The sequence below is a fragment of the Rhinichthys klamathensis genome, unplaced genomic scaffold, assembly GCF_029890125.1.
Source record: "Rhinichthys klamathensis goyatoka isolate OS25496 unplaced genomic scaffold, OSU_Roscu_1.1 h1tg000369l_1, whole genome shotgun sequence".
Lineage (NCBI taxonomy): Eukaryota > Metazoa > Chordata > Actinopteri > Cypriniformes > Leuciscidae > Rhinichthys > Rhinichthys klamathensis.
This window is the reverse complement of record NW_026606877.1, coordinates 2,109,477-2,122,603: the sequence shown is the minus strand read 5'-3', so window position 1 is coordinate 2,122,603 and position 13,127 is coordinate 2,109,477. Positions and strand designations below refer to the sequence as shown.

Genomic DNA, 13,127 nt, shown 5'->3' with positions numbered 1-13,127 from the left:
TGTAAGCTAGCGGGAGAGACAGAGCTCTCAGCAACGGGCAGGGGGAGGGTCGTCTCCGTGCCAACGGCTCCGCCCACAACGCAGAGGCGAATTGCTAATGAGCTACTGCCGCTCTGCTGAAGCGAAGTCCCAGAAAACGGCACAGGTTTTGTGATTTTGGCTAAAAATGGCATAATCATAATTTAAAGACCACTGGGAATGTTTAAAAATAGCTAAAAATATGATCGGAGTGGGACTTTAAATAAACATCTCTTTATTCACTTACCTGTCTGTTTCCTTCTGTTGTGTGACACATGCATAGGGGGGAGATCTCAGTTCTGGTGCTAGAAGGATCTACCACTGATATCATCCTGGGACGTCCCTGGCTGCAGAACTATTCACCTGTCGTTTCATGGTCTACCAGAGAAGTTACCAAATGGAGTGAGTTCTGTCCTGATCATTGTATGTATCTTCCTCTGGAAGACACTTCATCTTCATCTCCTGAATCTACTGTTTATCTCTACTCCACAACCATTGAAAGTCCAAAAGTGGCACTATGAATGCCACCCTCTGGCACTATGAATACAAGTTTATGACGTACGGGCTAGCTAACTCACCTTCAGTCTTCCAAGGCTTCATGAGCAAGGTATTCAGAGACATGCTCCATAGATTTGTCATCATCTACATTGACGTTATCCTGATCTACTCACGTAACCTGGCCAAACACCACCATCACGTTGCACAGGTCCTCCAATACCGCAGAGATCACCAACTCTATTTTAAGCTGGAGAAGTGCGAGTTTCATCGTCTATCCGTCCACTTCTTGGGTTACATCATCGACGGATGTGGCATCCAAATGGACCAGTGGAAAGTATATGTGGTCAGGAACTGGCCTGAACTTTTCCATCAGATAGCTAACGGTTCCTGGGGTTCGCCAACTTCTATAAAAAATTAGCATGATTGCCTCTCTCATCACGTCACTGCTCCGTAATCGGCCCAAGTCTCTTTCCTGGAGTCCAGCGGCCACAAAGGCCTTCGCCCCGGTTGAAGGAAGCTTTTTGCACCGCTACAATTCTCAAACATCCCAATCCTAATCTGCCCTTCGTCGTGGAAGTGGATCCATCCACCAATGGTGTGGGAGCGGTGGTCTCACAGCGGCAAGGGGGAACACGCTCCACTTTATCCATGTGCCGCCTTCTCCCTAAACTATGAAATTGGCAACCGTGAGCCATCAAGTTAGCTCTAGAAGAATGGAGACACTGGCTGGAGAGAGCCAAACATCAATTCCTGGTCATCACCGATCATTGCAACTTGGAGTATCTCCAAAACACATGCCGCCTTAATCCTCGCCAAGCCCAGTAGGCTTTATTATTCACACTTTTCGACTTCAAAGTCACCTACCGTCCAGGAGACAAGAACACTAAAGCGGATGCACTTTCCCGCCTTCAATCTCCAGACTGACCTCAACCATCCTCTGAAACCTTTCTCCCTTCAGCCCTCTACGTGTCTCCGATCCAATGGTCTCCTAATGATCAGATTACAGCCGCCACCAGTGCCGCACCACCACCACAGCAGTCCTGAGGGCCTCACTTATGTCCCATCTAACCTACGTGTAACCCTCATTGATTCAGTTCACTTGTCTCCGGGAACTGGGCATCCAGGTAACCAGCAGACCCTCTTGGTCTGTGAACGCTGCTGGTGGCCAATTATGGCCCAGGATGTCCAACGTTCGTTCAAGGGTGTCCCATCTGTGCCATCTCCAAACACTGAAACACTTACCAGAGGGCAAGCTCCATCCTCTACCCATCCCTCACTGTTCATGGTCTCACCTGGGAATAGACTTTGTCATAGACCTCCATCCGACGAGAACACCTGCATCCTTGTAGCTGTCGACCGCTTCTCCAAAGCCTCCAAACTCATCTCATTCAAAGGTCTTCCTACTGCCATGGAAATAGCCGAGGCCCTGGTCCATAGCGTCTTCCGTAACTTTGGGTTACCAGAGGATATTGTGTCGAATAGAGGCACACAATTCACCTCTCATGTCTGGAAAGCCGTCTTTCGTCTTCTCGAAGTATCAGTGAGCTTTTCTTCTGGCTATCACCCCCAAACCAACAGCCAAACCAAACGCAAGACTCAAGAAATTTGTTGTTACCTGCGGTCATAGTGCCACCATCATCAACATAGCTGGAAATGCTTCTTACTGTGGGCCAAGTAATCACCCCTTTCCAGTGCATTCTTGGCTACCAACCATCCCAGGTTCCAGCGAGAGGGTGTGGGACTCAGCTCATGTCCATGTGCAAGGGACAGTCCGAAGACACAAGACCCAGGCCGACGCCAGAAGAGCTGCTACACCCATCCGGGTACAGAAGGTCTGTCTATACTGTCATGGATTCAGCCAACACACCCTCAGCACCAGGTCTTTCAGCTCCACCCACTCGTTCCCAGTCACCTGAGTATTAACCTGCCACACCTGTCACACGCTCATGGAGCACCACATATAAGCACCCAATTCACATGCACTCATTGTCCGGTCTCGTCAGTCTCTACACGATTACACTTACCTGACTACTCGCCTTCATATGCCTACCTTCATCGTCCTCCTCCAGAGACTCATTGCCTTGGACCCATTATCTTCATCATGCTTGTCTTCAACCCTGCAAGCAGAAATACCCCATCAGCTAAGTGTGACTGTCATTTGAACTGCTTATGCTCATCACTCACCTGTCTGACGATCTTCCAGATCACCATCAACCCTTTAATAAAGAACTGTTACTTTTACCTTCATGACTCCTCTTCTGTTTCGTGACACAATTAGATTATTTGTAGAAAATTCAGTCTGCTGAAGAGGAATAACATTATTTGATTGCATTGTACCTGTAAACCGGCACATTTTTTATCAAAATAATAATGTTAGACAATATTAGGTTGTGTTTTTCTCTGTATTTAACATTTTATCTGCAGTATCCTAATGCTGTGCTCTAGATATGTAGGCATCTTATTACAATCACTGCAGATCCTTTTCAGTTAAATCCTTTAGATGCTAATATTTTTGTACAGATGGAGTAAATGTTGAAAGTACAGCATAGTAAAGCATATTTGACAGTTATATCAGAAAGCTTCTGTAGAGTATTCTGAGATCACTTAAATCTGATACATTTTTAATGGTTATTTGTTTTTCCTTTGGACTACTTATGTAATCACAAATTTCACCGTCCCTTGTGCTAATAGCATCATCACAGAAAGTGTCCTGCATTTCACCTGGAAAACAACAAAGTCCTCAGGTGAAAACATCAGTCAACTGAAAGTTTAATGGAGTTCCTGTTCCAAGAAGCAGCATATAAACAATTTTGTTCATATAAATCAGCACGCAAACAAGAATGAAGGCAAAAACAAACTCTCCTGAATATGACAACTTCAGTCTGTGTGTTTCTCTGCCTGAGGTGTGTGTTCCTACTGTTTCACTTTGTTCTTTTTTTCCTCTACTCTTATTCACTACAGGCAGCATTGTGTATCTGGGAATGATGGTAGGGGCCTTCTTCTGGGGCGGCTTGGCCGACAAGTTGGGCAGACGGCAGTGTCTGCTCCTTTGTATGTCCATAAATGGGTTCTTCGCCTTCCTATCATCTTTTGTGCAGGGCTATGGCGTCTTCTTGCTTTGTCGCACGATAGCTGGCCTAGGGTGAGTCCGTTTCCTGCATATTCAACATTTAATTAACAATTAAATTTGAAAAGTCCAAAATGTGGATCATCATAAAGACTTTAGATTCTGTACATCACTACAATACAAGAAAATATTGATAAAAATATATGCACCATTGTTTGAGGTCAGTAAGATTTTTTTCTTTAAGAAATGAATACTTTTATTCAAGGATCCATTAAATTGATCAAAAGTGACAGTAAAAACTTTTACATTGTTACAAAAGATTTCTATTTAAAATAAATGTTGTTGTTTTACTTTCTATTCATTAAATAATCCTGACAAAACAATTATTATGGTTTCCACAAAAATATTAAGCAGCGGAACTGTTTTCAACATTGACAACAATAATAAATGTTTCTTGAGCAGCAAATCAGATTATTAGAATGATTCCTAAAGGATCATGTGATGCTGAACACTAGAGTAATGATGCTGAAAATTCAGCTTTGCATCACAAATGTATTTTAAATTATAATAATATTTCACAATATTAGTACTTTTACTGTATTTTTGATTAAATAAAAAAAAAATATATAAAGATGTATAAAGTGAGAAAACACTGTTTAAGTAGATTGTATATTTTATACCATGATCATGCCTCAATATAGGCTATTTTTCAGAACATACATCCTACAGTGATTCTTCTGATGTTTGTAAAGAAGTCTTCCACTCACAACACTGAAAAATATCTCTGCCACTCCCATGTGTCAACAGACATGGAAATGATCAATTTAACAGACTACCTAAATATAGTCTCCACCTGCACCTTGACATGTGTTTCTGGAAAGCGATTTTGGCTGGTATCATGAAAAACTATACAATGGGCATCTTTTATCAACCCTCCTCTAAAACGAGAATGTCTCCCCTATTCTTTAGATAATAGTCTTTTTCAGACAGACAATACATTACATCTGGCTGGATCAATAGCCTCTGCAGTGCTGCTTTCTTGGGTCTCTGATTCTCGATTGCTGGCAGACACTGTCTATTGGTCCATGGCTAAAGCACTTGTCTCTCTGATGATGGAGTTCTTGTGAATCTTTGAACACATTCAGCCTGTAATGACTTGCACTGGAGCCTGCGCCTCCTAATGAGCATTTCACAGGATGTTGTTGCTAATTAAAATGTCAATATGGGTACAATGATAAGTAGTATCATGTCTGTATAAAATAATATATGTTTCAGTTTTAAATTCATATTTCAAAAATAATACAGGATGAGGTCGCTGTCATACAGGTTTACAATTCGCAGTGTTCACCCAAACCTTCAACACAGAGATAGGTATTTTTGCTGATAAAGAAAACTTTGAATGACCATTTTTCGATAATTTTATAAAATAAAAAGAAGTCTCTTACGCTCACCAAGGATGCATTTATTTGATCAACAATACAGTAAAAACAGTAATAATGTGAAAATTATTATAATTTGCAACTGATTTCCTTTTAAATATATTTTAAAATGGTAATTTTAAAATGGTAAAATGGTAATTTATATGGTAATTTATTCCTGTCATGGTAAAGCTACATTTTCAGCCTCATTACTTACAGTCTTCATTGTCACATAATCCTTCAGAAATCATTATAATATGCTGATTTGGTAACATTTCTTATTAATTTTATCAATTTTGAAAACAGTTCACATATATGTGGAAACTAAATTTTTTTTTTCAGGATTCTTTGATTAATAGAAAGTTCAAAAGAACAGCATTTTTTTATATAGATTTTTTTTTTACAAAGTAAAAGTCTCAAAATAAAATATCTTATTGACTTTTAAATGGTAGTATTAGAGAAGGTAGGTAAAGTCCAGATTTAAATAATCTTTAATTCTTTTAAATGCTAACATTTTGGAAGTTTCTGGTTTACATTGTATTTCAGTGTCTTTCCTTCGACTATTGATCTGAAGAAGAAACCGGGGACTAATTAACCCAGTAGTAGCAATTAAATGAAATCTCACAGACAAGACTTATTTAGTTTTTCTTGTGTGGACACAGAGTAGTCTTTAATTAAATCAAGTCTATTGCTTTACACAGGTAGTCTTTTCCTGATTGATCGTCAAATCAAATGAAAATTTCTCAAGGTTTAAAATATCTATCTAAAAGATTAGTGATTTACAATTGACATGATAAGGGAGGAGTGCTCTTCATAGCCCTCAGTAGATTCTTTTTAGCAGTTAAAGCTCATTTATCACATTTTTCAATTTGTAATGTTTCAGTCTTAAATATTTGTTTGCCTAACCTAACATAATGTGCAGTACAAGCCATTTTTAGGTTGATTTCCCTAAAAGTGTAACATTATGGTTTTGGAAACCATCTTGAAATTTTTGCAATTCAGTTTGATGATGGTGGCAACACAGAAATTACACACTTAAAGTTTTTCTCGATTGCTAACACACTTAAAGTTTTTCTCGATTGCTAACACACTTAAAGTTTTTCTCGATTGCTAACACACTTAAAGTTTTTCTCGATTGCTAACACACTTAAAGTTTTTCTCGATTGCTAACACACTTAAAGTTTTTCTCGATTGCTAACACTATAACTGATTCAGTTGGCACAGTTTCCCAAACCATTCATTCAGTTCTCAAAACAAAGACACATTTCACCTGTTTTCGCACACATACCAATTTTCTTAACGATTTCTTCCAAATTATATTCATTTTACACAGGCTTAACCTGACACATCAGAATCTCGGGATATTATAAATAGGAGCACATGTGATTGTGCTTTAGAAAATGCATCCTAACACTGGAGAGAGAGCTGAAAGAATCATCTACAGGGATTTTATATGATTTACACATACAGTGAAATTACAGTACACAGAAACAGTACTTTCGATGAGGGAAATTTCCCTTTGTACAGTAAACTTTGTATACCTTCAAACTCATGATTGTCAAATTTATTTTTAGCCAAATATTTTTTGACATGTTCTGTATTTTTGCAAAACTGAGAAATGACTGCCTAGGGAAGGTACATAGAGAATGTCTGCTTTACAGTAGTGCTATGTAAATAAACTTTTATTTAAGCTCATTGTTGTATTTTACTGTATCTGGACCCCTCTGTTCATGTTGCATACTGTAATAGACAGTGAGCTGCAAAATATTTCCTGAAACCCAAAAAGAGGTTTTTGTTACAGTGTTATGAATTGATCTCATTAGTGTTCACTGGAGAGGAAAGCAGTCTGTGTATTTGTTAGGTTCTTGTGTGTCATCCGAGACCAAAGTTTAATTCTGACAAGAGAATATGTTTTTGACTAAAAAATATTTGATTTTGATGTGGAAGTTTGAGGTTTGTCCAAGTTGGTGTGCAGTTTTAAGAATGTGTTTATAGGTGTGAGAAAATGGTCAATTGCTTAATGAGTTGTGTTAGCAATTGAGAAAAACTGTAAACACAATTTAAAAAAGATAGATACAGATATCTATCTTTCCACAGATACACACTTGTTATTGTGTTTCAAAATTATGCAAATGGGAAGTACATAAAAAAGAAAACAGCTGTCTTAATTCGCTGAGCACTTATACCCTCTGCACTGGCCTTGAGATTGTGCTTCTCTGCTTTATTTTTCCTTCTCTTGTCCTTCAGGATTGGTGGAGCGGTGCCCATCGTCTTCTCATACTTTGCTGAGGTGTTGGCAAGAGAGAAGCGTGGAGAACATCTGAGCTGGCTTTGCATGTTCTGGATGATAGGGGAGATTTATGCCTCTGCCATGGCCTGGGCCATCATACCTCACTACGGTAAGAGAACCAGATCATGTACTTCAAAAATAATATTTAAAATCACTGCTTCCACAAATAAATTACAGCACAAAGTTTTCCTAACTAACTTTCAACTTGTCATAGTAGTTAATTTCACACTCAAAATGCACTGAAACTACCAAATCACTTCAAATCAAGTCTCAATCAACACTGCCAAAGGTTGTCAAAGGTTGTCACAAACTCACATTGTCACTCATAAAACAATTACCTAAAACCACTAACAACGGGCAGCATTATATAATGATTGCTTTTGTAAAAGTTCTTTACAAAACAAGAATGACACTCTGCTGTTTAGAATTCACTACAGTAGGTAACTTAGTCCATGTTTACATTACAAAATTATACCTAAGTTTTCATATTTTGTATAGATGGTAAAGAAATTGAAAGACTAAAACCTGTGTAGGAGTTCAGCTGCATCGAATTGTTTCGATTGTATTTCACGTTTTGCATTCGTAATATATTTGAATATGGTATCACTGTAGAACTGGTGCAAATAGCTGTCTTATTCAATTTTGTACTATGTTAGGTTTTGAAGTTTATCAGTTTTCAGAAATCAGAAATGTGTTCTAGTGATTGTACACTGAAAAAATTTATAAATCCAACACTTTTATTTTTGCCAACATTTTTATTATTCCAGCGCATTTTTCATGAGCTGAACTCAAAGATCTAAGACTTTTTCTATGTACACAAAAGGCCTATTTCTCTCAAATATTGTTAACAAATCTGTCTAAATCTGTGTTAGTGAGCACTTATCCTTTGCCGAGATAATCCATCCACCTCACATGTGTGGCATATCACGATGCTGATTAGACAGCATGATTATTGCACAGGTGTGCCTTAGGCTGGCCACAATAAAAGGTCACTCTAAAATAGGGCTGTACTCAACCAAAGAAAATCTTGGTCGACTGAAGTCCTGAAATTTTCGACTAAAAATCGACTAAAAATGACGTTAGAAAAAAAACCCCGTTATATTAATTAGCTGCGCACAGTGCGCAGTACTTGGTAGCCTTGTTGTCCGCCTAAATGAATTATAAATAAACATGAAAAACTAGTAGGCTATTTGCAGTATATTAAATTGTTTTTGACCTAATTATTTTGCACTGAAATGAGTCTGACACACGAGTCTGTCGGCTCTGACAGCTTTGCATCACGTGCACCTGTGCAATATCATAGCCTATGATTTCCGAAAATAGTACTAGTTATGTCATCACAAGAACTGTTGAGGAATATGCAACATAATTTTGACAATTATTTTTGTCATATGTTATAATATTAAGTTATAACTGTCAGACACTATCATTTCAGCCGCTCTGTGCATGTCCTCGCACAGAGCGAGGCCTAGGAGCTCAGCTTCGCGGCTGAGACACGAATAGACTATTACTCTTAACACAAAAGGCACGTCCACTTTAATAAAAAAAAATGTATTAAACCAGATCAAGAGCAGAAACGAAAAATAAAGTGCATAACTGAAAAATAAAGCATCTTAGGCTCAAAACTAACACAAACAGTCGGCACAGCGCAATTGCGCATTAGGCTCCAAATAAAAAATAAAAAAGTTAGGTTATCACACTAAAACATTGAAATATGCAAATTCTGATACGTTCATAGCCTACTCAAAACAGACAGGGCAAGCTAACGCAGACAAGTGAGCCTACCACTTTTAGATGATATGTCATGGTTGTCGTCAAGCTGTGGAAAACTGTTGCTTGCAAACTTTGCATTCGACCTTTTTCCCGTTATCAATTTTAACAAAATGCTGCCACACTGAGGACTGACTATTAAACGCTCTCACAATTAAATAAATAATATTCAGCATCAAACCTTCTATAGCCTACTTATCGTTCTCTCTTGGGTTGGGCTAATCCAAAAAAGGTGAAAACAAGGGGTGTGTTCTGAAGACAGACTGTTACCTGTGAAACAAGGGTACTCTGAAAACACCCCCATTAGCAGTTAGTGCTTTCCACCTGATGAAATGAGCGCGCCTCAGCGCAGCAAAACTGATGAAATGAACGCTGCAAAAAATCGACCAATCAGAATTTTGGTCGAACCAGAACGTATCGACCAATTAATCGACTAATCGACTGGGACAGTACAGCCCTACTCTAAAATGTGCAAAACCAGTCAGCATCTGGTGTGACCACCATTTGCCTCACGCAGTGCAACACATCTCCTTCGCATAGAGTTGATCAGGTTGTTGATTGTGGCCTGTGGAATGTTGGTCCACTCCTCTTCAATGGCTGTGTGAAGTTGCTGGATATTTAGGACCTGGAACACGCTGTCGTATACGCCGATCCGGAGCATCCCAAACATGCTCGATGGGTGACATGTCCGGTGAGTATGCTGGCCATTCAAGAACTGGGATTTTTTTCAGCTTCCTGAAATTGTGTACAGATCCTTGCAACATGGGGCCGTGCATTATCATGCTGCAACATGAGGTGATGGTCGTGGATAAATGGCACAACAATGGGCCTCAGGATCTCGTCACAGTATCTCTGTGCATTCAAAATGCCATCAATAAAATGCACCTGTGTTCGTTGTCCATAACATACGCCTGCCTATACCATAACCCCACCGCCACCATGGGCCATTCGATCCACAGCGTTGACATCAGCAAACCGCTCACCCACACGATGCCATACACGCCATCGAATGTGAGCATTTGCCCACTCAAGTCGGTTACGACGACGAACTGCAGTCAGGTCGAGACCCGATGAGGATGACGAGCATGCAGATGAGCTTCCCTGAGACGGTTTCTGACAGTTTGTGCAGAAATTGTTTGGTTATGCAAACCGATTATTGCAGCAGCTGTCCGGGTGGCTGGTCTCAGATGATCTTGGAGGTAAAGATGCTGGATGTGGAGGACCTGGGCTGGTGTGGTTACACGTGGTCTGCGGTTGTGAGGCCGGTTGAATGTACTGCCAAATTCTCTGAAACGCCTTTGTAGATGGCTTATGGTAGAGAAATGAACGTTAAATTCACGGGCAACAGCTCTGGTGGACATTCCTGCAGTCAGCATGCCAATTGCACGCTCCCTCAAAACTTGTGACATCTGTGCTGCCCTACAAAGGCAAAAGACCTTAACTCGCTAGAGTATGGAACTGAGAAAAATGACTTTAAAGATTTGTAGTTGTCCCGCCAAATTAATAGGTAGGACACTGGAAATCTGGCAATTAGATGTTTTAGTACTTAATGAAAATTATCTACATAAAAAAATCTTGAGCTCAAACTTGACTTTTGACCACTATTTTAAATTACTGTACTCTGCCTTTGTATTGTCAGCAAAAAGTGAGAAGTCATGCCAAGGCAAAAGGCAGTAACTTCCACATTATCAATATTTGGTTGCTGATCACCATTAACAAAATCATTATTGTAACACCTGTATAAAATCTAGTGATCGTGGCATTTATTTTGAATGATAGACATCTACTTATTGCTATCCTGTGCTTTGGTTGCATTCTGGTGGCATTATTAATACATTAGACATGACAAAATATCACCATAGCGGTAAAGAGTATCTTAGATAAGACTTGATAAACGCACATTCAAAATGATCACTATAAAACAGATCCTCGCGCACATTCGACCCGGGGACTGGATTATAGTATATTCATGTTTGAAGGTGTCATGCTCCTCGTACTTTCACGAAAAGTACGAAGTACGAACGCAGTGCTTTCCCCCTTGAGACTCAGTGGGGAGTGCGCCCTGGACTACCTAGACCAGGGTTCCTCAAATTCGGTCCTGGAGGGCCACTGTCCTGCAGAGTTTAGCTCCAACCCTGATCAAACACACCTACCTGTGAGTTTCTAGTGATCCTGAAGACCTTGATTAGCTTGCTCAGGTGTGTTTGATCAGGGTTGGAGCTAAACTCTGCAGTGGCCCTCCAGGACCGAGTTTGAGGAACCCTGACCTAGACAGACGACTAATGCATTTATAGCACAACCTTCTGTGTTCTGCGTCTTTTCAGTTGCGGTGGTTTCAGCTGTCTGCCCTATTATTGTGCTTGTGCACTTCGCTCGTCCCGCGGATTTATGCCGGACGCTGTCATTGTAGGTACAACCCACTTGTAACAGCTGGTCTGATGTTGTATGCACCAGCACGGCTCGACCGTGTTCAGGGCGGTGCTGAAGGTGCCGGTGAAGTTTTGGCGCTCTGCCAGCTAGATGCATGATTGTTTCAACCAGGTCCGGTACCCGAACTGGGTGAGGGGCTTTAGTTTTTTGTTGTATTCACTTGCTACGGCATGTGTAACATTTTTCTGTCAACTCTGCATATATCCTTCGCGATGGATATCGCACGTTTGTCGATGGAGCGGGTTCAGACCACTAAATGTTCTGACCGCATTTTAGCAGGACAAAGCTCTGAGGACATCAGAAGTTACAGGGACTGATGTCAACTGTAGAAAGTGCACAGGCTACATCGTCATTTAAATTTTAATGGAGAGTAAAACAAAGGCAGAACACCGTACAATCTGAAAGGTAGCATTATTTGATAGAACACCGGCACCGTAACTTCATATTGACGCACGGCTAAACAAAGGCAGAGTACCGTAACTCAATATGAGCGTTCCAAAACAAAGCCAAAGAGGTAAGCCACCAGTTACAGTGCTCTGCCTTGGTTTCTCATAGGCTTTTGGAAGTTACTGTTAAGACAACCCATTATTTTCTCGAAAAAACAACAGAATTGACTCAAGATACTTATCCACATGATAAAGGAGGTCTCGAATGTGCCAAAAATATCAATAACTCATTTTCGACCAAACACAAATTTACAGTTTTTTTTGCCTTTGCACGGCTGTGTGGCATTGTGCTGTGTGATAAAACTGCACATTTAGAGTGGCCTTTTATTGTGGCCAGCCTAAGGCACACCTGTGCAATAATCATGCTGTCTAATCAGCATCAAGTGCTCACTAACACAGATTTAGACAGATTTGTGAACAATATTTGAGAGAAATAGGCCTTTTGTGTACATAGAAAAAGTCTTAGATCTTTGAGTTCAGCTCATGAAAAATGGGGGCAAAAACAAAAGTGTTGCGTTTATAATTTTGTTCAGTGTATAAACCTGTAAATCAAGTATCACATGACACAGGTAGGCCGACAGTCCGATTACAAAAAGGTACTCTGCAAGCTTAGGTCAAGGTGTCTGCTTTTCCTCCGGCACGTGTGGGCTGTCCTCTCACAGACAGGGACGACTGTGAGGGAGCGGAGAACGGCAGAGCTTTAGGTTAATTGATTAATGTTGAAACAGAGCACTGCAGGGATATTTAAAGGATGAAGTGGCTCCTGTGGGGGAAGGCATAGCCCAATGATTTATGAGAACCTCTACTCTGGAAATAAGCTGCACTCATCAGTAGCGAAATGATGGAATAGAGGGAAAGGGGTGGAGGAGAGGAGTTTTTCGGGCAAAACGATTACGAGAGCTGACCTTAAATAGGTGTGACCGTGTTCACACCTATTTAAGGGGGGGTTCGCTCTGTTTTGTTCTTTGAGATCATAATGGGGTTTTTCTCCTTGCCTTGTGCGACAAAGCGAAAGGGGTGCTTGATTTATGAATGGCCCTCGTGGAGCCCAGGTTGGGGACAAGCTGTCAGACACAGTGGCTATTAGGGAGTCTATATTATAGTCTGTATGCCGGGAATCAATGGGAAACAATCATAGGCCCAGTAAATTGGGAGTCTGAGTGTGTCTGTTGGGGAGGGGGGGACTCTGT

The 13,127-nt window shown here is 40.4% G+C and overlaps 2 protein-coding genes across 2 annotated transcripts in view; one reads left to right on the top strand and one right to left on the bottom strand.

Annotated features, from left to right (window-relative positions):
• ifngr2 (interferon gamma receptor 2) overlaps positions 1-13,127 on the bottom strand; it is a 187,631-nt gene that overhangs the window by 61,564 nt on the left and 112,940 nt on the right. The gene's annotated exons all lie outside the window — the stretch shown is intronic.
• Positions 1-13,127, top strand: part of sv2ca (synaptic vesicle glycoprotein 2Ca) — a 60,171-nt gene that overhangs the window by 23,249 nt on the left and 23,795 nt on the right. The window contains exons 3-4 of the mRNA XM_056233362.1: positions 3,478-3,658; positions 7,249-7,400. Coding sequence (XP_056089337.1) covers positions 3,478-3,658; positions 7,249-7,400 — 333 coding nt within the window. The remainder of the gene's footprint in view (positions 1-3,477; positions 3,659-7,248; positions 7,401-13,127) is intronic.